Below are 23240 nucleotides of genomic sequence, written 5' to 3' on the forward strand. Positions count from 1 at the left end.
TTTTCTGTAGGACTCCCAGAAGCAATGTTGACTCTACATTTTGTTTTGTTTTTTTAACAAGCTACCACCTCCATGAAGCACTATATTTTTGGCCTCGGGCAAGCTTATACTTTTTTTATTTTTAAAGTGAGTAGTGTATATGGGGGTGGGTGGGTGGAATTGTGTTTGTGTGTGTATGTATGTATGTAAGTAAGTAAAGGTGTGTTGGGGCAGTGAAGGGTGTGCCGGGGGAGGGGGCTGGCTACTCCATGGTGGCTCATCCCCAGTAGCACACACTAGTAGTTCCTGTCCCTGGGATTCACTCTGAAGCAGCCTTAGGAGCCTGGCCAGGCATGTGGGATGGGCAGGCAGTGGTGTCAGATGGAACTCCCCTGGGTTGGGGGTTTCAGACACCCCTCTCCCCGGGCACTCGCATAAAAGGGCCCAGTCTGCAGCTCCCTCCTCTGCTGCCTTTTGGCAGCAGCAATGACTACATTCCTGGAAACCAACTGCCAGGCAAAGTGGGTGAGGGTGGGGGTATGTGCACTTTGACCACGTCAGACCACAGCTCCAGAACCTCCACTGACCTGGGCTGGCGCTGCAGAGCCTGGCCAGGCCCCTTACCTGAGCTCACCCGTAATGAGAGTCCTGGAGTGTGTCCCCAAGACCTGAAGGGCTTCCATTCCTCTTGCAGGGAAGAAGTGGGGCTGTATGCACCCAGTCATCAAGACAGGGGGAAAGAGCAGAGTGGGTTCTTAAAGGGCCGCACCACATCCCTGCTGAAGCTGCACAGAGGAGACGTGAGCAGCATGGCTGCACAGCTTACACAGAGAACATTGCCACAAGGCTCTGTCCTTAGCTCACTCTCTCACCCTTTATTCCCTACTTCTGGGTGACCTCATCCACTTACATGGATTTCATATACATCCATTTCAATTACAGTACAATCCCTATTTTACAAACTAACTGCGGATTGAGGAGTTCATAATATTGAAAAATTCAACATCTGAAAATTATAGTAGATGTGGTGCATAAGTACACTATGATACAGTGCATTGCCGTCTTTTTGTCTTTCAAACCATAGCAAAGCAATTTCCAGTGCACTGAAGGCATTGGGATGTGAAGGGCTGTCAACTTGTTCTTCATCGACATTCATTTACATTATGTGGGATTTTTTTCCTCCCTCTCAGGAAAAATGGTTTGTATCACTGTTGCTGGTATGATTAGTGTTCATAAAATTGAAGTTCTACTGTACCATCTTTTCACCAGTCACTCCACTCCCCCTCACTTGTTTATTTTTTCCACCTATTGGCTCTCATTGTATGCTAAGATTGTAAGCTTTTTTGGGAAAGGGGCTATCTTTATATTGTGTGTGTGTACAGTGCCTAGCAAAACCGGGCCAAGGTCCCTGGCTGGAGCTTGAAGGTGTTACTGCAACACAAATAATAAATAAGTCTACCTCCACTTCAGATACGCCTTCCTCCAATCCCATCTCTCAGTCTCTATCTCATGACACCTGCCAGATGTCTCACTGTTAAATTTTATGTAGCCAAAATTGAATTTTTTCACTCCAAAGCACTTCCCCCAGTCCTCCCTTCTCTCTCACTGTTTGACAACATCACTATCATTCCTGTGCTTAGGCTCGCACCCTGGTAGACATCTTTAACTTCTCTTTCTCTGAGTCTGCAAAATCTAGGCTGTGTCCAAATCATGCCACTTCTTCCTCCACAATGTCTAGAAGATATACTCTTTTCTCTCTGCCCTGACAGAAAAACCTTTGCCCTTGTCTACTTGCTTGACTGTGTATTTCATTTTGCTCCTGCTCCCACTCCCTCTCCCCTTCTTCCTTCTTGTTACCCGGTTTATCAGAGTCTTCAAAGTTTATCAAAGAAACGCCAGAAATCCTAAAATGTTTTCTGAAGTAAACAAAAATATTAAATTACTTAAATAAGAACGTTGTCCAGTTCATAAGTTAATCATCTGTTTGTAGAAGATATAGCTGACACAGAAGTCAAACACTAAAAATGTTAAAAGCACCTGAGTGATTTAGGGACCTACATCCTATTTCCAAAAGTGACTTGGGCACTTAGGAGCTTAAGTCTCAAGTTTCAATTACACTTAAGCACCTAAGTCACGTTTGAAAATGTTACTCATTATCTATCTAATAGTACAAGGATCAATGACAACAACAGTGAATGAAAAGTGTAAGCTTGGAAATAAGGTTAAGAGAGAAAGGGAGAGAGATACTTTACTAAGAGCAACTCCCATTCACTCACCTGAACTTGTTAAGTATGGCAGGGTTCTAGTCTAACCTATCATCGTCATGCTGGAAAAGTTTTCCCTTAATGTGAGAATGATTAATAAATAAGACAAAATATCACCACCACTTTTGTGATGAAGATATATTTTTTAATAAAAAATTTAAACTGGAATTTTTCCAGGCACAAGGTAGGATTCCCTCTGGTAATTGTGAAACTGGCGTCATATTTTTGAAAACTACCAAGGTAACGGACAACTCATTTAATATGATTTTTTGCAATTTATAACCAATTCATGAAACATTTTTTGAAATCTGAAACCCAGTTATAAACAGAAGATAGACAAACATTCTTGTAAGTTAAAGATTCAACAATTCAATGGGTACAAAATATAAATAAAAAATTAACAGCTCTCAAAGCTAGTTCCTTTCAAATCACATATTGGTCCAGTAGAGCAATATATTTATTAATAACCAATTACTTACTTGTATGGGAGTATTCCTCTCTGCAGGAGGGATCATATCTGGGGACAACACCTGCGGAGGATCAATCCCTTTACTGACCTTCTGTTGAATGAAATACATGGCTAGTGCAAACTGATCTTTGCTTAGCTTTCCCATCTGTCTTGTGTCTGCCAATGCCCTGTTAAAAATTGGTTATTCTTATTGTAAGTCAAAATGTGTTATAAACCAAACAACTATTATTACAATGAAATCTGAGATACAAATACATATAATTTTATTGTTGTTTTGGCCTCATCAGAGCCCATTTCCTCACTGGAAAAGTTCTACATGCTGAGCTATGAATGTTTTATTAGATACACTTAACTGAATGAAACATCATCGTTTTCTTGGGAAAATGCTTTTGACTTTTTAGCCAGTTGAGTGACAGGACTGCTAAAATGTTCCCCATTCATGGAATAGTCTATATAATATGAGTACTGATTGCAAGTTATACCACTATTACAGAGACATGATAAGGAGGGGTATGTTTTCAAAGTTTCATAGATCTCTCCAATGCCTTCCAAGTAGAATCATAGTATCATTGAAATGTAGAATTGGAAGGGACCTTGAAAGGACATCTAGTCCAGTCCCCTGCCTTCACAGCAGGACCAAGTACTGTTCCTGTCAGACTGTTTTTCCCCAGATCCCTAAATGGCCCTCTCAACGACTGAACTCACAATCCTGGGTTTAGCAGGCCAATGCTCAAACCACTGAGCTATCCCCCAGGTGTTTGTCTAACTAGTTCTTAAAACCTCCAATAACAGAGAGTTCATAACTCCCTGGATAATTTGCTCAAGCGCTTAACTACCCTTACAGTTAGGAAGTTTTTCCTAATGTCTAACCTAAATCTCTTTTGCTGCAATTTAAGCTCATTGCTTCTTGTCCTGTCCTCAGTGGTTAAGAACAATTTATCACCCTCCTCTTATAACAACCTTTTTTACGTGAAGACTGTTATGTCCTTCCCTCAATCTTCTCTTTTCCAGACTAAACAAACCCAATTTTTTCAATCTTTTCTTGTACACCATGTTTTCTAAACCTTTAATAATTTTTGTTGCTCTCCTCTGGACTTTCTCCAATCTGTCCACATCCTTCCCAAAGTGTGGTTTTCAGAACTGGACACAATACTCCAGTTGAAGCCTTATCAATGCTAAGTACTGTGGAAGAATTACTTCTCATGTCTTGCTTATAACACTCCTAATACATCTCAGAATGACTTTTGCTTTTTTTTGCAACAGTATTTCATTGTTGACTCATATTAGTTTGTGACCCACTATAACCCCACATTTTTTTCTGCAGTACTCCTTCCAAGCCAGTCATTTCCCATTTTGTATTTGTGCAGTTGATTATTCCTTCCTAAGTGTAGTAGTTTCCATTTCTCCTTACGGAATTCATCCTATTTGATTCAGACCATTTATCCAGTTTGTTAAAATCATTTTTAATTCTAATCCTGTCTTCCAAAGCATCTGGAACCCCATCCCAGCTTGGTACTGTTCACAAATTTAACAAGTGTACTCTCTTTGCCATTATCCAAATCCTTTATGAAGATAGTGAATAGAACTGGACACAGGACAGATCCCTCTGGGACCCTACTCAATATGCCCTTCCAGCTGGATTGTGAACCATTGATAACTACTCTGAGTATGGTTTTCCAGCCACTTGTGCACCCACCTTATAGTAGGTTCATCCAAGCTACATTTCTCTAGTTTATGAGAAGGTTATGTGAGATAGTATCAAAAGCCTTACTAAAGTCAAGATATATCACATCTGATCCCCCCATCCATAAGGCTTGTTACCCCATCAAATAAACAGCTTTAATCTGAATATGAGAGGAAGGGAAGAAAATTGATTTGGTTGTTCTCCTTGAGAGAATTTATCCTTACTTATAAATGTATGCAATGTTGTTGAGATAGTATGGTAAAAGAAGCCCTACAGCTATGAAGAAGAATAGCAGTGGCAGTCAACAAGGTAATTGCTAGTAGCATTTTTCATCCAGAAATGTGATATTTCCTCGAGTCAACTAGCTGGAAAAAAAAAAAAAAAAAAAAAAAAAAAAATCAAACCAAAATTTCCCATACCCAGAATATACACTTCATAGACTCTCTCTTTTACACACCTATAGATGTATAAAAGACAGGGAAAAAAGGGGACGGCGATGTCATGTGCANGAAAAAAAAAAAAAAAAAAAAAAAAAAAAATCAAACCAAAGCAAAATCAAAACAACTAATGATGAAGTCTTACCATATATGTGCTAGAAGATTCTGAGACAGGCCTGAGTGTATAAAAATATCCTTCACTTCTTGGCCGCTCACATAGCCATCCATGTCCATATCGGTTTTTAAGAAAATTTCATCGTATCGCACCTTATCAGACATTGGTACCACCCAATTCACAGATGGCTGAAAAACAAAAAGGTTTGTTATGTTAGCCAAAACCAAATACAACGTTTATTAATACACTGAGGACTCATCTGTGCATAATGCTGCACAACATATTGTAGGATCAAGCCTATAAACAGTCCACTGACATTTTCCTTCCCTTCAGTAATGTATCAAGATTAATACTGTATGTGAGCATCTCACAAATACTGAGAAACAGAATGTTCATAAACTGGTTACATTCTTCCTACTTATAGACAGACTTACTAACACCCCAGACTGGTGTGCTTATTGACAGTGCTCTGCCCTGCAACTCAAGAGATCCATACTGGAGTCCTGGGCGCAGATTCATCCCTACACTGCTGCTAGGGCTGATGCAGGGACAAGCTCCCTCTCTCGTGAGCTCACGCTACTGATCATGCCATTAAGATTCGTGCTAAAAGAGAATTCACCCTTTAACATTCAGCTCTCCCCACACTCTGTGACATCATTTGTTTTCAAAACATAAAATACTTTCTCTCAAAAAAGTGCTTTCCTTGGGAAGAAAAGTGATCCAGCAAAAAGTCATTTCATTATTTTGCACAGTTCATTGCAAAAGATATAAAAATTAACATGAGACTTGTACCTGTGTTTGCTTGATGCTGTGTTTGGGTGACAAACTTCCTGTGCTATTCAGGCTGTTTACACTACCATGGGATGGGGTAGAACGAAGGCTATCTTTAGGTGGAGGACTTGCAGGAAGAACAGGAACTGCACCAGGAAAAACTGGCGTCTTCTTTCTTTTGGAAGGTGGTATAAGTGGGGGGGGTAATACTGAGGGAACTGGCTCCTTCTCAAGAGCTCTATATACCAAATGCATTGCCTGCAAAGGCAAAAGTTAAAAACATCTGTAATACACCAATGAAGAGAGGAACACACAACAAAAAGTTTCCAATGGTAAGTGTCCAAAATACTAGGGAGAAGGAGGTAAACATGATAAGAGACAAGATCAGAGATATAGGTCAGAGCAGAGCTGTACACGACTTTGAATGCAGGACAAAATGTTTAAACTTGATACTCTGGGCAAGAGAGGGCCAGAGGAGGGTTTCAAGGAAGACCATTTTAGTGGCTGTAATTTGAATGATCTTGAGTAGGGCGCAGTGTGGATAATGAGCGGCCAGAAAGGAGGAGTTTGCAATGCTTAAGACTAAGTTCAAGGAAGCAATAATACCTACACATTGCTTTGTCAAACTTTTAATGAATTCAGAATTTAAAACCTACCACAGCAAATTCATCCTTGTCCAGGTGTCCATCTTTGTCAATATCACTGAGATCCCAGACCTACAGTATTTAGGCAAAAATTAAAGTTGAAGAACGTTACAACAAATTTTATTAGTTAGAATATAAGTTAATAAGTAGGTTAGAAAATATTAATTGTATTAAGAATGTTAATGCCCTCTAGAAATTTGAGGTGCATTTTCTGAAGATCATATTAGTTATGGTAATATACACAGAAGCATATGTTTAGGGCTGACAAGAGACGTAAAGGGATACAAAGTCTCATCTGCTCTAGCACTTATACTTCAGCCTATGTTATCATAACTAATATGATTATGATGGAGGGGCTGAGTGGTACAGTGGATAGGAGACAGGATGGCGATGCAGGGCTCTATTTCCTAGCTCTGGCATAGATTGCAGTGTGACTTTAAGCAAAACTTCTTATCTTCTTGTGGCTGTTTCCTTTCCCGCACTTTATCTGTCTTGTCTATTTAAACTGTAAGCTATCTGGGGCAGGACTGTTTCATGTATGTAGACCCTAGACATCACCAAAACAGAAATAATAATAATACAGAGTCTGAAGCCTTTTAACACCAAGTGCAGCATAATGTTCAAGTGCAAGATTAAACAATTACTTTTTCATTCACATCAAGGCAAAGAAGGAAGTGGTCTTTCATGGTCAGAATAAAAGCATATTTCAGGAGAGATAGGGCTCATGTTGAACTAGTTGGAACCCAAACTTGGCCCTGGCACAGAACACACAGAAGGGTGTATATAGTCAAGAATATGGTTTTAAAAAAAAAAGAAAGAAAAGAAAAACTGTTTAAGGATATTTACTGCATGGATTACATATTTATGAGGGGAGCCCCAGAGGTTCAAAGCTATTGCTCAAAAACAATACAGAATGTGTAACAAAAGTACAATGCAACACTATTTAAAACCCCTGGTTTACTGATGCTTTCACAGGACAACCTGTTCCAGAGTATATGCATGATAGTTGGAGTTTATATTTAAAGTTGGTTTAATAACTCCTAGTTAGGAAAAAAAAGCTAGTAGAATATAATGCCCTAAAAGGCATTATTGCTTAGGTCAGGACAGCTTTTCTAACTAAGAGGCATTCATTTTCCTTTTAAACTGACTTGTTTTTCAATTTAGTAATTTTTGAACTAAAGTTTTTGTTCTTAAAAGAATACAAGACAAATTAAGCTGATCCAGCTTAGGGCCAAGTTTTTTGTTGTTGTTTTGCTTTTAAATTGACTACTTATTTAAGTGTCTAAATAATGGTTTAGAGAGAGTAACTTTAGGCAGCCATTTTTTAAAAATCTTGGCCTAGATCTGAACTATTGCTTCCATTTAAAGTAATGCTGTTATGATCAGTTACATTACATATTTAATTTCATTAGCAAGAGAAGTTACATTAAAGAATGGTTAGGAAAATTTGCCGCACACTTACCCTTCCTAGGATATCAAGAGGTAGCTTTGAGTTCATCAGTACTGGTTTTACTTTGTCTCCTGAAAGTAAACCGTTTACTGGCAAAAGGCTTTCAAAAATACCATCAAACTTTGCTTTTTCTTCCACCTAGTTGGTAAGAAATAGCCTGAATAAGTAAAAAAGTGTGCCTGTGTGAGTGTCGAAAATTAAATCTTGCAAGAAACTAAGTGACTGGTCAGTAATTTATCATTTTAACTTCCTAGTTTCCAAACGCACAACTGTATGCTATATCCTAAACAGTGTGCTGTATTTAGATGTAAAACTCATGGAACAGGCTTTAGGACCTTATTTTTCTCTGCATGAAAACAAGCTTTCTGGAAATTACAGGACTGGGGTTACAATATGCATTTCTCTAAGTGTTCTAGAAAGACAAAGCATTTTGATTCACACACTAGTGCCCAGATTTTAAGTTACGAAACTTTCAGAGATCATTTACACTACTAAGAAGTGTTACTTTCAAAGATTTTGCTTCCTACATTATAATATAATGTACAAACTAGAAACCTCTATTTAAATGATTTGATAATTTAAATTTTCCACAAGCAGAAATTTTATTTTACGTTTATAACATAAAATTAGAAAATTAAGTTATAAAATACAGGATCTGTAGCAAAAATTACTGTTTTCATTAGACCATACAGCAGGCACGAAAGAAATCATAATCTTAGAAGGTTGTGGGTTCAAGTTCCAAACTAATACTTGGGTATGGGATTGGTGAAGTGCTTCATTGTTCTTTAGATCAAACATTAACTCAAAGTGCCTTATGCTCTGGCAGCTAGGCAGAAGATAAAAACCTTAGAGCACAACCCTCATGTCCTGGACAATGCTTCTTACAAATATTATACCAAATGCTGACAGAGGCTTGTTACAATACTTATATTAAATATAGAAATATATAAATATCCATATTCAGTACTGTGTAACGTTCACATGTCTGCTTCAATAAAGGAAGGTGTTCCAAAGTGGGAAGTATGTTCTCTTGGTAAAATTAATCTATCAAACACAGCTGCCAGAAACAGAATTTACATTTAAAGAATGGATTCAAATGTATTGTCTTGTACACTTACCCTAACGGCCCAGTGAGCCTCTGTTGAAGGAGGTGTGATCAATAAGGGACTGCTAGTGTCATGCTAAAATGAAAAAAGTAAATATGTTTATGCACATGTAGCTTTCTCTTTAATATTTAAATGTTTTACAGATGGCTATTGATATGAAGTATTTCATTTGTTATACTGAAAAGAGAAAAAATAAACTCTTGCATATCTTATCCAAATAGAAAAAACTTTAAATGTCATATTATTATTATTTATTTGTATTATTGTAGCATCTAAGGGCCTAGTCACTGACCAGAACCCCATTGTGCTAGGTGCTATACAATCACAGAACAAAAAGACAATCCCTGACCCAAAGAGCTTACAATCTATGTCCTGTAACTATCAGGAGACTAATTTGTAAAGTAGAAAAGATTTCCCCATTTTTCATTTTAAGCTTCAGTTCTGAACTTAAAAATATCACTTACAAATTTAGGAGGTGGTATAGTCAAGTTTAGATTGCTCAAGTTAACATCATGGCCATTCTGTGCACATGCTACGAGTCGCAATGCAACATAGAAACCCTACAAATTCAAACACAAGAAGTAAATGCAGGGCATTCTGTTAATAAAAACAAGCAATCTAACTCACTGTTTTTAAGCAGGATAATCTGTATATTGTTTTTTATGATACTATGCAGATACCATTGCTTAAATGATGAAACCACATTTCATAGAATCATAGAATATCAGGGTTGGAAGGGACCTCAGGAGGTCATCTAGTCCAACCCTCTGCTCAAAGCAGGACCAATCCCCAACTAAATCATATGGGGAGATGTTAAATTAATTGCTCTCACACTCCCACCCCTTCCATTTATTTCTATCTTTATATATTTCTACAGCTGATTTTTTAAAGAAAAGAAAAGGAGACTTTGCAACAACTTTGTGTACAGCCTTTTTGGCTTAAGGAAAGAAACCCAATCAATAGTATACATTCTAAACAATGCTTTCCCACAATTAAGCCATTGTTGCCAAACACTTTTTCTTAAAAATGAACTAAGTTTTAACAAATCCAAACCCCACAACCTGCAAAAGCTATTTAATATCCCAAAACATTAACAACAATATATGGGTAGACTTAGCCATTACATTTTAAAACAAAATTTGAAACGCCGTTCTTCATTCATTTATTTGCCAAATCCTGAGTTCAGGTTTTGTAACTCTCTTCCAAAAACTGATTCCATTACAAACACCCACAGGAGCTGCCAGCATAGTTGCATTCCCTGTTCTGCGTTTGCAATGGAAACACACAATCCTGAACTCAAGATCTGGCAAGTAAGCGAAAGAGAAATTGCTTTCTAAATATATTTTAATGTATGTATTTGTAATTTAAGCTTAAATGGTCTGTTGGTGATTTGTGATATTAAATAATCTTTAAAATGTTTTCTTAATATTTGGAAGTTCACCTTCAATTTTTTTTAAATTTCTTGGACTTTAAGCATATCAAAATATTGTCAAATGCCCATATTTGCTACAGTATTTGATTAGTTTATTTTCATAATTTTTGTTAACCACAAATACCTAGAGTATTTTTAACAAGTTGCGACACAGTGCTGAGAATCAGCAGCCGAACCAGCACTTTAGTCACTGTAAGTCCAATTTGTTTTTCCCAGTGAAGGGCCTGATTGAGGGAAGCAGGGGCTAATTACTAGATCAGTCTGAGCCAGGGCTGCCCCGGGGGGGGTGTGTGTGTGTAAGTGGAGCAATTTGCCCCAGGCCCCCACAGGGGCCCCCATGAGAATAGAGTATTCTACAGTATTGCAACTATTTTTTATGTAAGGGGCCCCCCAAAAATTGCTTTGCCCCAGGCCCCCTGAATCCTCTGGGCAGTCCTGGTCTGAGCTCAGGGAGCTAAGGAGCTAGTTATTCACTAACTGGAAAAGTAGAAAGGCACAGGAAAGAAGTGTAAGGAGGAAATGAGAGAAAGGGGGGAAAGGATAGGCAGGGCCAGGGTAAAGGGAGATCTCTATGTGGATGATGTTTGTATATCACTGTAAACAGAGCTGCTGCATGGGACTGTAAATGGGTGGTTGCGGAGATAAACCCAAATAAACTACATGTTGGTGTTTACAAACTGGAGGTATTCGAGCCATTTGAATGAGAAGACAGTAGAAAAGGACTGTGCCCTGTCACACGTGCATTTATTTTTTCAAATGACAGAAAAATATAACTAACTAACTAACTAACTAACGGGAATATCTCCAGATTATCCATATTAAATCATTTTAATTAAATTAGTTTAGAATAGTAGATACATATTGGTGTACGAAGAGCACTAAAAAGGCAGTAAAGCATGTAAGCACATGCGTAACGTCAATGGAACTTAAGTACTATCCTGAATCGGGATGCTTTCCTGAATCAAGGCCAAAGTGTGCAGGGTTATAGGATAGATTTATGTTCATGTTCACTGCACATTTTATATACCTGTTTATCCAAGTACCCTTTACCCTCGGGGTCAGCCAAATCCCATATCTGTTGAAATAAAAATAAATTATGAAATTACTTACAAAATACATGTATATTGGAAAGCTCAAATAGAAAACATTAGTACTTGAATTGTTTATTTTTTAAATATACTTTAACAATTTGAGGTTTAAAATTTTTAAAGCAAATTTTGCAGTTCAAATTTTGAAATATAAAACAAAGTGCTCTTTATTTTAAAATCAAATCCTTCTTCACACAAAACCAGATGCAAACTCTATTGAAGTCAATGGGAGTCTGTCCATTACCTTTAATGACCTTTGGATCGGGTCCTTACATCCTACAATCTGAATTTCTCTTGCATTAGAGATCACATCACAACCAACATACATAGAACAGTGATCTAGCATTTTCCTGCACTCCCTAGCCCGCAGTTATAGAGAGGAGCCCCCACTCCCTCCCAATAATCCTGAACTCATGACCCAGCAGGTAAGTGAAGGAGGAACAGATTTTCTAATATTTTGTTTTAAAATTAGTAATTTAAAATCTACTCACTTTATTGTGTAATCTCTAATCAATGTCATCTTTAACTCATTTCTCATCACAGCTAGTCTCTTTCTTTCTCAACAGGTTCTTATATCACCCTTATCACCACGGTATCTAAGCACCTTCCAGCAGTCCAATAAATTATGTGATTAACTGGTTACTTCTCTTTTACACTTTCTTCAAAGCCTCCACCATTAAAACTTTTATCCAAACCCTGGCCATCTCCCACCTTGATTACTGTAACAATCTCTTGTCTGGCCTCACAGAATAACACCTCTCCCAGCCCCTGTCTGTCCACATTTTCCTCCTCCACATCTCCCCCTCTTTGGATCCCTCCATTGGTGGATTCCTGTCTCTTCCCTTCATTTTCAGTTTCCTTTTCCTCATCCATCTATCTCAATATCTCTGTTCCCAGTTCCCCTTACTGCTACCTACACTCTTCTCAGTCATCTTGTCTGACTGCTTACTCACTTTGTCTCCTCTTCCCACTCTTACCTTTGTGCCTTCTAAGATGCTGTCTCATGAGCATAGAACAGTCTCATTGACAAGGTGCTCCCTCTTCAAGCAATTCTTTATATGACTTTATTATTAACTATCCCCTCATCTTCCTTTTACTGAACTGTTTTTTCTTGTGTGTTATAAACTTAAAATATCCACAGGAGCAGAGCTTTAGTCAGTGCAACCAAGGGAGTAACAACCAATCTACAGGTAATCTGGAGTTCAGAAAAATCAGAAGCGCACTGTATTGCACACGCTTTCTAGCAAACCACATTCACTCAATACCAGCTGTGATCATAATGCACAGGAAAAATACTGTATAATGTATGTGTGTCTCCATATAAACGCACACATACTTAACTTACTTTTCCAAGGATAATGTCTGGAAGACCTGATTTTTTAAGGAACAGTGCAGCTTCACTAGCCCCAACTCTCCCTGTGTATGTTGGATCTACCTGGAAAACAAAAATTAACTGACTTAAGTATGTCAGCTACAAAAGCAAAAGTAGAGATTGGAGATTCTCCTGTCCCTTAACCACCCAATAATAGAGCAATATTAGTACACAGTTACCACACAACAGAGGGAACACTACAAGAAACTAGACTTAGAAAGGGGAAAAACAATTAAAAAAAATTATTAAAAACATACCTGTTTGTAATAAGTCTCATACAATGGATTCCCAGTGGAAAGCTAAAAAACAAAAAGGGTTGGTGGGTGGGATAAAAAAAAAATGAGAAAAGCAAGAATGGACCATGATCAAATATATTCCACTTTCATGGAATGCCAAAAAAGGACTTCCTGATATGAAACAAATTAATTCAAATTATTATTTCTGTATCACTAATATTACATATTTAAAATACAAAAACATATATTATGATAGTTACAAATTTAACACCTTAAAGTTCTGAATCTAAAAATTAGGGTTCTGGCTGTATTGTTAATTGGACACATACATGCTTACAGAATGCTCTCAACAATAAAGTTTAATATTCATATTTAACCCTGATCCTGAGTTACAGAAGTCTTCCTGCACGGACCCATTTTGCAGGATTGGGGTACAGAAACATAAGTTTAGGATAAATATTATATGCAATATAACCAAATTAACACTACTATGAGAACTGTAACACCAGTGACTTGAGAGTTTGGATTTTTTTTAACATTAAAGTTGTTATTCAAAAGCAATAGACAGTATTAAACTGTGTATAGCTTCTCCCCCTCCATAGCCTTCCTGACACTTAAAGTCATTGTGATGGGGTGGGGTGGACGAGGCCTTATGGGCCTGCCACACCCTGCCCCAGAAAAGGGCAGTAGAGAGGTCTAGAGCGGCTGTGTGGGAAGTAGCCAATCAGGGCCAACCAGGTTAGTATAAGAGCTGCAGGACCAGAGCTGGAGGAGAGTGGATGGTGCTCCAGGTTGGCTGCTAGGATTCCACAAGGCCAAGGCCCTGAGATAAGGATGAAGAATGTGTGGGAACCAGGGAAAGTAGCCCAGGGAATTATAGCAATAACCCAGTCTATTTAAAGGGACATTCTGAATGACTGCTAGCTATAGAATCCTTGGGCTGGGACCTGGAGTAGAGGCTGGTGTTGTCTCTCCCCGCACGGCAAGTAGCCTGGACTTTGAGGCACCCCAGAAGGGGAACTGTAGTGGCCCAGCTGAAGAGCTGGGGCCAGAAAGGCCCTGAGAGGGTGAAGACACTGCCTCCAGGGAAGAAGTCCTGAGGCACTGCTCTATTCCGGAGCAAGGACAAACAGAGACATCACAGAAGGCTCTGAGAGAGGCTGCCGCTGGACTTGTACCCTGAAAGGAGTTTGCGTTGCTTTTCTCTCTCAGAAAGACTGTGTATGACTTGGCTGGAGGGCTGAATCACCGAAGACCACCACAAATAGAGAGTGCAGGCAAGTGCACTTGGCCCAGGGGTGCTCACGAGCGGTGAGTGTGACCCTGTTACAGTCAAATAACTGGGGAATAATTGTCTAGTTTCCCAGACTTCTGGCTAAATAGATCAAAACAATAAAAATGCCTGTTTCACAGCCTCCCACACAAGAGATGGAACATTTTATTTGGGCCGAAGTTTGTAGAGGTTACAATGAATAGAGCACAATATAGAAACTGAGGGGAAATTGTGTCTGGAGCAAAACAGCCCCAGCCCCTGGGTACATTAACCATTTAAAAATGAAAACACTCAATGCATGCAAAATTTTAAAATAGCAATTTTATGTAGAGAAATTCCCACACACTTAAATTATGCAATGTTTAAAATGCTATCATTCAAATCAGATCTATGGTGTGTTGTGCCTTTTCTCTTTAAACTATATCTGCTTTCTCCAAACAGCCTGTCCAGTGACATTTGTAGACAAGTTTCCACCACAACACCAACATTTCACCAGAGCAAAATGTAATAGTGCATGCTGACATGTTCAAAGTGATTAAATTCACTGCTGCATATTTCTTGATTATGCAGTCCCTATTTTATTTGTATGTTGTACATACACATCATACACAAACTACATGTTTGATATCATATACTCAAAAGTTAGGAAAAGCCAGAATTAAATTACCTCTGCAATCTTAATTCAGCCCCCCTGTGGATATGCATGTGTTTGTAATTATGTAGGTGTTTAAAAAAAGCAAACTGAAAAACCAGAAATTCCATCATGTGGAATCATAACTAGCACCCTCACGGATCACCAGTAGGGCTGAAACTTGAGATTCATACCACAGACCTCTGCCATTTAAGCTAACAGAGAAAGTGATAGCATTAATATAATAAGTTGACACCCTCTTCATGGATCTGTCACTAGTAGAGGATGAGACCCCTTTTGCAAAGGGGTTTCCACAAAAATTTATGACCGCAGAGGAACAGTAAGACTCACAATCTTTGGTTTATTCCAAATTGTGGAGAGGACTGACCCTTCTGTTCCCATTCCCCCAAGCCTAACACATTCTGTCACATCCTCTCCACCCTGTCCCTGTACTGTCTCTCCCATCAGCTTCTTGTCCCAGTCTCCATGCTAGTCCACATTTCCCCTCTGGGCTGTCCTAGTGAGTCTTCCCTCCCCAGGCTCATTGCCCAGACAGTGCCAGTCTCCCTCTCCACTGGCACGCAGTGCCAGGCTCCTTGCCCTCACAGTCCCAGTCCAACTCAGCTCCCAGTTCTCCTCCCCTTAGGTTACAATCCTAAATCTTCCCCTTGCCAGGCTCTTTGTCCCAGTGTGCTCCCTCTGCCACACCTGTCCTCCTCCCTAGGTCTGGCTTATTCTCTCTGTATTCTAATCAAACCGTTTCCTCCTCCATGCTGCCTGGGTGCCTGTTCCTCAGAGGGAACATTGAGAGAACGAGAGAGTCTCCATATTCTCGGTTCTGTGACATAGTGACCTGCAACAATTGGCAGGAAAGTCCTGCTCAGCCCATGTAGTCCTGGGTTGGAGCATGCTCGGTACAGACAGACTCTTCAGAGAATCTAGAGGCCAATCTCTACTGAACATGTGCAAACTTAGATTTTTTCCCCCAGTCTTATAAGATGGCCAAACTTGGGTTTTTATTTCCCGCCATGAGAATAGCAAAAGGTTCATCCCTGACACAAAGGCAACCTCCTGCCAAAATTTCAAGTTCCTGCTCTAAAACACGGAGGCACACTAGCACTACAGCTTCTCAAGAAAACAGCTAAGATTGTGGGGTTTGTTTTTTTTAATATAATCATGGGCAAAATGACATCTCCTCCCCCCCCACCCCAATATTTTCCTCAGAAATGGATGGACCATTTTTGTTAAAACTTTATTAAAATATGAAGGCTGAGACAGATACTTGACTTGGGAAATTCTAAGCCAAATAGTTAAAAATTGGCAAAGATATAGGCAACTGAAAACAGGGTCTTACAAGGGGAAATGTCAGGCAACGTAATATTTACGTGAGTGGGCGTGTGCACGTGCACATACGTCTTGTGTCTTAACAGAATTAGAAGCATGTGCTTAATGTGCCACTAGGAAGGGAAGAATCCTGGCTTTCCAATAATACACGGTTCCCTTTGTGAGTTCTGATTGGTACCCAACTGAATATTGCTCATCCTTCACTTTGACCATTTTTGGGGGTGTCTGTGCATATTTGGGGAAAGATGGAAATGGTCTGTGTCATGTTGATTTTTATCTTTGGAAAGCTAGTAGAAATCCCAGGGAGATGAAATAGCTGGTAGAGCGCTGGTGTGGTAAAATATACATAATTAAATTTATCAAAGGGTATCACCACCACTTCCTATTTTGATATAGCATTGAGATTTGATTTTATATGCATGCTTTTAGGCCCTGATCCTATGAATACTCATGGACGTGCTTAACTTTAAACCACAAACAAGTCCTGCTGATTTAAAATTAATGCAATTATTCACATGCTTAAAATTAAGCACATGTTGATTTGCAGAACTGGAACCTTAGACTGTATAAAACAGAAGGTACAATGGAACAAACCTTCATTTATTGGGAACATTACTGATATATTACAAGCACCTCACATTTTTGCATTCTGTATAAACAAAAATAATACAGCCCATTTGAGTTATTATTTAAATGTTTACAATCACTTATGTCCAGTCTTATTCTGGATGCCTCCATGTAAAGATACTTAAATTATATTACATCTGTTTTTTTTCCCCCCTATTCTTTTGTATTCCATTTTGGTGGATTTTTACACACTCTCTCTGACAGTTCTGTATAGTCAAAAAATCTTTCCCAAGGAAACTACACAACACTGCTAACTAATTATTTAGAAAATGTATCAATGTTGAAAGAAAGAACAACATCCTGTCCACAGCAAGACGACCTAGTCTTTCAGTAGCACATACAAATTGCATAAAAATAGATAATACCAAAAGAACTTGGAACAACAATCTCCCAAACATCAAAGGAGACATGTGCAACTAACGATATAAAAGCAGGATTTCTAGTATGGTAAATATCTGAGACTTGCCATATGGGGTACATTTAATCAATCCACTGTAAAACTGTTTTACCTACTTTATTAGATGAGTCTTTAGCAAGCACTATAACTACCAAGTTCTATGAAAGAAAAAATGTTCCCCTCTGAAGTCTAAGATACCACAAATGGTAGCTTGATATGAAAGGCCAGAGTCTAATCACAAATTTAAATTGTAAACATCCGTATATATCATGAAAACATCTAGTATGATATTTATACACTTGTGGGTTTTCTTTCAGATGCTTGTCAGCCATACTGTTTATCAGATCAGAAATGCTTTCTATCACAAAATTAGGGTAATTATTTAAAAAAATTCTACCCTAAAGTTTAAGCAAAATCATGAAAGCAAAGTGCATCCCCAAAGACAGTCCTTTGCTTCCTTTGTATATTTTGTTTAGAATTAATAAATAAAAGACAGAATGCTTGCCATCTTTCACTTAAAAATTCTATTTTATCCATCGGGGGTATGTGTGACTACAGCCTCGTTGCAACCACAGCCAACTTTGGAATTCTTTCTTTGCTAGAAACTTAGCAAGAATACAAATTAGCAACAGTGAAAAACGTATTTGGGGCCAATCAAGGCTCTGATCTGTGCCCAAAAAAAGGGCTAGAAAGCAACACTCTCCCATAATGAGGCACTTGGCAAATTGTGTTGTATAACAAATTATATCAAACACTGTGGAAACATAACTCCTCAGAGTGTGACAAAGCTTTTTCTTTTTAAAAAGACCCACCTTATTTCCTCAGAGCGATAAAATGTGTCTAAAGTAATTATTCTGAGCATGCTGATACTTACTTTTTGAAGACAAGTCCACTGGAGTTTCACTCTGGCATTCTTAAAAGCAGTGCAAAATATGGTGGGTTTTTTAAAATTTATTACTCATGGTCAGTACATGGAACATTAAGTTTCTATGGCACAGTAAGTTGAGTAAAAACAATAACTATTTTGCAAAAGTCTGACTTCTGAACAGATTCATCCAGGTAACTAGATCTGTTTCTCCCATAATGATCATTACACACAACTTGTCAAAGTCTTCAAGAGAGCAAGGAGTTACTTGACTTTATATCAGAAACCCAATTCAGCAAGTTGCTTGAGCTTTTAAAGCTCTATACAAGAGAACATGCATTTCAGGGGTGAAATTTAAAAGTGAAATAGAAAGCTTTTAATATTTTCTAAAATGTATGTGAAGCCGGAGGGTCTTATGTTGCAAAGACAGCATGGATCTATGTATCCAAGTGAAGTCCCACAAACTGTAAGAGAAGATAGAACCCTGAGCTCGGGACTTGGGGGAAAAGAGACTTAGTTATATATTTATTACTATAAAGTGGAAACATTTTATTAGTTACTTATTTGGGTTCTGGAGCTCCCCACTTAACTGTAAACCTTCTTGCTGACAAATACCAGGAATGCGTAATGTCATTAGTAATATCTAGTGCCTTCCTCATTTGAAATCTAGATCAGATTTGCCTATAAATATTCAAATACACTTGGAAGACTGACAGTTGTCTTTCTAAATACATGATTGATCTATTGCAAGTGGTGAAGAGAGGGTTTCACTTTAAAGACATTGGGTAGATTTATCCCCTCATAGGAAATCAGTTAGATAATGTCTGCAAAGCACTTTGCAGAGGTAAAGGACTATGTAAGCACCAAGTATTGCTGCCATTATTCAAGATTTTAGGTAAGCATATAATGGCAAGTGTCATGGTAGGGGTCTACTACAGACCATCAAATCAAAAGAGGAGGTGGATGAGGCATTTATAAAACAAATCAATATCCAAAGCACAAGACTGGGAAGTAATGGGGGCCTTTAACCAGACATCTGTTAGAAAAGTAATACAGTTGTTGGAATGTATTGGAGACAGATTTTTGTTTCAGAAAGAGGTGGAAGTAACCAGGGGACAGCCCTTTTGGACTTGATTTTGACCAACATGGAGAAATTGGTAGAAAATCTGAAGGTGAAAGGCAATTTGGGTGAAAGTGATCATGAAATAGACTTCAGGATTCTAAGGAAAGGAAGGAGTGAGAGCAGTGGAATAGGGTCATGGAACTTAAAAAAACTCCTCCCACTTTAATAAACTCAGAGAACTGGTAGGTAAGGTCCAGGGGGTGGGGGTGGGGGGAAGGGATTCAGGATGGCTGGCAGTTTCTCAAGGAGAAAATATTAAAGGCATAACTGCAAACTAGTCTGAGGCAAAGGAAAGATAGGAACACTAGTGAGTGGCCAATATGGCTCTCAGGAACACTTTAATGATCTGACAATCAAAAAGGAATCCTACATAAAGTTGAAACATGGACAAATTACTAAGGAGGAGTACAAAGGAACAGCACAAGCATGTAGGAACAAAATTAGAAAGGCTAAGGCACAAAATGAGTTACATGTAGCAAGGGACATAAAAGGCAGTCAGAAGAGGATTCTTTAAATACATAAGGAACAAGAGAAAGATTAATCAAAAGCATAGGTTCTCAATTTTGCACTAATAGGTTAAAAATGATGACAAGAAAGCTGAGGTGTTTGATGTCTATTTAACTTTTGTCTTTATTAAAAAAAGCTAATGGTGACCAGATACTCAACATAATTAATATTAACAATAAGGGGGAAGGAATGCAATCCAAAATAGGGAAACAACAGGTTAAAGAATATTTAGATAAGTGTGATGTACTCAAGTCAGCAGGGCCTGATGAAATTCATCCTAGGATACTTAAGAAACCAGCTGATACAATATTGGAACTGTTACCAGTTATCTTTGAGAACTCCAGGAGCATGGGTGAGGATCTGGAGTTTTAGTGGATCACAAACAGAATATGAATCAACCATGTGATGCAGTTTCAAAAAAGGTTAACTATTCTTGGATGTATTTACAGGAGTGTCATGTAAGACCTGAGAGACAACTGTCCCCTCTATTGGGCCTCAGTGGAGTACTGTGTCCCATTCTAGGTACTGCACCTTAGAATAGACATGAACAAAACTGAGCGAGTACAGAGGAGAAAGCAACAATTATAAAAGACTGAGAACCTGTCCTATGAGGAAAGGTTTTTAAAAAACAAAAAACTGGGCATGGTTAGTCTTTAGAAAAGAAGGGGGGAAGAGAAGGAAACCAGATGGGTTTCAAATATGTTCAGGGCTATTATAAAGAGGATGGTGATCAACTGTTCCCTATGTCCACCAGAGGTAGTGACAAAAGTAATGGGCTTCATTTGAAGCAACGGAGATTTTAGTTAGATTATAAAGGTTTTCCCAATAAGGGAGTTAAGATCTGGAATAGCCTTCCACGGGAGTTTGTAGAATTCCCCTCATTGCAAGTTTTTTAAAAACAGGTTGAATAAACACGTGTCAGGGATTGTCTAGGTTTAGTTGGTCCTGTCACAGCACAGGGGGTTGTACTTGATGACTTCTAGAGGTCCCTTCTGGCTATATATTCCTATGATAATGACAAGAGTTAAAAATAAAATGTGTCCAAATTGTTAAATTATACCCTGTAACACAACCCTGCCTTTCAAAAGAGCTCAGGGTCTTTCTCTCCACTGCAGAATCCTGAGTATCCCACTCCCCTCACTCACTCTTTGCTAATAAGGAGTGAGAAGAAATGAGCCTTTCAACAGTGTGTCATCAGCGTCCATCAACTACAATAAAGTAGAACCTCAGTTAATGAACATCTTAGGAATGGAGATTGCTGGTAACACTGAACAAAACATTATGGTGGTTCTTTCAAAAGTTTACAACTGAACATTGAGCTTTACTATGCAAAAGAAAAAGGCTACTTTCCCTGGTTTTTTAGTAGTTTACATTTAACACAGTACTGGGGAGGTTTTTGTGTGTGTCTCCACTGCTGCCTGATTGTGTACTTTGAGTTCCAAATGAAGCATGTGGTTGACTGTCAGTTTATAACTCAGAGGTTCTACTGTATTTATGACCCCCACATTTCCATCACAACAGTATGCAAGCATCTCTCCAAGATTAAAAAAAAAACAAAAAAACTTTTCACAACATCCCTGTGCACTAGGCAGTATTAGCTCCATTTTACAAATGGGGAAACCAATCCATAGAGAAATGAACTGACTTAAGTAAGATTACACCAGGAGTCTACAACAGAGCTGAGAACTGAATCAAAGTGTCCTGAGGCCTAGTCCAGGGCCTTCACCACAAGATTATGCTGCCCTTTCCACTACAGTGGTTCAATACCAGGCCCTACAGCTGGGGTGGGAAAAAAGGGAACATCAACGATCTTCATCCCAACGAGGAAGCGAGCGTCCGTCCTCCGTCCCTGAGATTCCACCTCAGAGCCTGCTGCTGGGAAAGGGGCTCAAAGACCCCCCGGCAACCCAGCGACCGGCTCCCTCCCCAAATGCTCAACCCGGCCCCGGCTGCTGAGGGCTCCGAGCACTGACCCGCTAGCACCGGATGGGGCCCAGCTTCCCACACCCAGCTTCTGCTCTCCCGCCATAAGCCGGTTTAATTCGCCGGTTCCAGGCCGCCACCCAGAGGCCTGTGCCCCTGGCCCGGGTTTTCCCCCGGCGGGGTCCAACCCCCGACCACAATTAGTGGGGCCTCTGGGCCAAGCCAGGCCAGGCCGGTTACCTGCTGGCTGTGAGGAATGAGCGCCGCCATCTTCCTCCCACTGACTGACTCCGGCGGGGCGGGGGGAAGGCGGAGCGATCGCCGCCGAGGGCAGTGGGGAGGGATCAGCGGGCCCCGCCAGGCACCGCAGGGAAGGGGCCCGGCCTGTTCCTGCTTCACCGGGAGACGAGTCCTGAGGCCGGACTCGAGGTGCAGGTGAGAGGACTAGGAGGTCCCGCTACAATGCTGTGCAACTCCGTAACAATGAGACCGTAGCTGCTTTTATCTGAGGGTGTCAAAACATTTTACAATAGCCCCTCATTATCCCCATTTGTACAGACCATTGGGGAAACGGGCTTGCCCAAGGTCAATTGCAGAGCCAAGTAACGGGCAGGAATCGTGATTTGCAGTCTCCACCTTCAGTTCCCAGAGAATATATTTACATCATGGAATACGCTAGGGCAGAGTTAACTTAACTAAATAAACAGGTGGCTGTGCTAACAGTAAATTGGCATGTTTGTTAAAATATATTTCCACGGATAACATGAAATTCACACACAAAAGCTAAATTTGTTAATGTGTCACTGGAGGCACTTTTCAAAAATATGTTAGGGTAGGTTAAGCCTCTTTACACTTCTAAATTTTAGCTTAATCAGGTTCTACAAATCACATAAAACTGGGGTGTTAGTAACTGTTTATTCATATATTAACTGATGAGATTTTTTTTTTTAATTCAAGGGTTTTTATGTACTAGAGATTCCTCTCGATCAGCTCTTTCTTCTCCAGTCACTTTTAAACACTTTAAAAGGCAATGTAGTCTAATGGACAGAACAGGTGACTGGGTGTTAAGACTCCTGACTCTGGGAGGGACTCCAGGGCTTGTCTAAAGACACTTGTCACTATAGTCAAGGTATAGTAAAACAAGTTAATGGTCACTGCAGAGACTTCTGTTTTTCTGGTCATTGTGTCAGCAACATACTGAAGGCAAACAAACAAACAAAAAAGGAGAGAGACAGCCAAACATCCTTGGGTTATTTTATCTCTCTCACACACACAAAGATTAAAAGAACATTAAGATTGCATCTATTTCCCACCCCCCTCAGGAACTTGGCTGAGTGCTGCCACCTCATTCCCATGACTGTCTCCTTGCCTAGCCAGTCCCTGTCTCCATCCCTCAGTCCTCATCATAGTCCCTTGGCCAGCTAGACCTAGTCCCCTACTCTGCTCTCCTCATCGAAATCACAGTCATCCCCCCCCACTCCGCTTCTCAATCCCTGTCTCCTT

The 23240-nt window shown here is 39.5% G+C and overlaps 1 protein-coding gene across 4 annotated transcripts in view; it reads right to left on the bottom strand.

Annotated features, from left to right (window-relative positions):
- EPS15L1 (epidermal growth factor receptor pathway substrate 15 like 1) overlaps window positions 1–22033 on the bottom strand; it is a 78571-nt gene extending 56538 nt beyond the window's left edge. For 2 of the 4 annotated variants that reach the window (XM_034755089.1, XM_034755088.1), the window contains exons 1-11: window positions 21978–22033; window positions 13069–13110; window positions 12785–12874; window positions 11379–11426; window positions 9384–9479; window positions 8932–8994; window positions 7826–7951; window positions 6376–6435; window positions 5741–5977; window positions 4979–5136; window positions 2723–2879 (exon numbers count right to left, since the gene is read on the bottom strand). In XM_034755089.1, the coding sequence (XP_034610980.1) occupies window positions 2723–2879; window positions 4979–5136; window positions 5741–5977; window positions 6376–6435; window positions 7826–7951; window positions 8932–8994; window positions 9384–9479; window positions 11379–11426; window positions 12785–12874; window positions 13069–13110; window positions 21978–22007 (1107 nt within the window). In that variant the 5' untranslated portion in view covers window positions 22008–22033. Of the gene's footprint in view, window positions 1–2722; window positions 2880–4978; window positions 5137–5740; window positions 5978–6375; window positions 6436–7825; window positions 7971–8931; window positions 8995–9383; window positions 9480–11378; window positions 11427–12784; window positions 12875–13068; window positions 13111–21977 lie in introns of those variants that run through there. The other 2 variants (XM_034755091.1, XM_034755090.1) reach the window with 2 other exon arrangements.
- Between the last annotated feature and the right edge of the window lie 1207 nt (window positions 22034–23240).

The sequence above is a fragment of the Trachemys scripta genome, chromosome 22 (assembly GCF_013100865.1).
Source record: "Trachemys scripta elegans isolate TJP31775 chromosome 22, CAS_Tse_1.0, whole genome shotgun sequence".
NCBI lineage: Eukaryota > Metazoa > Chordata > Testudines > Emydidae > Trachemys > Trachemys scripta.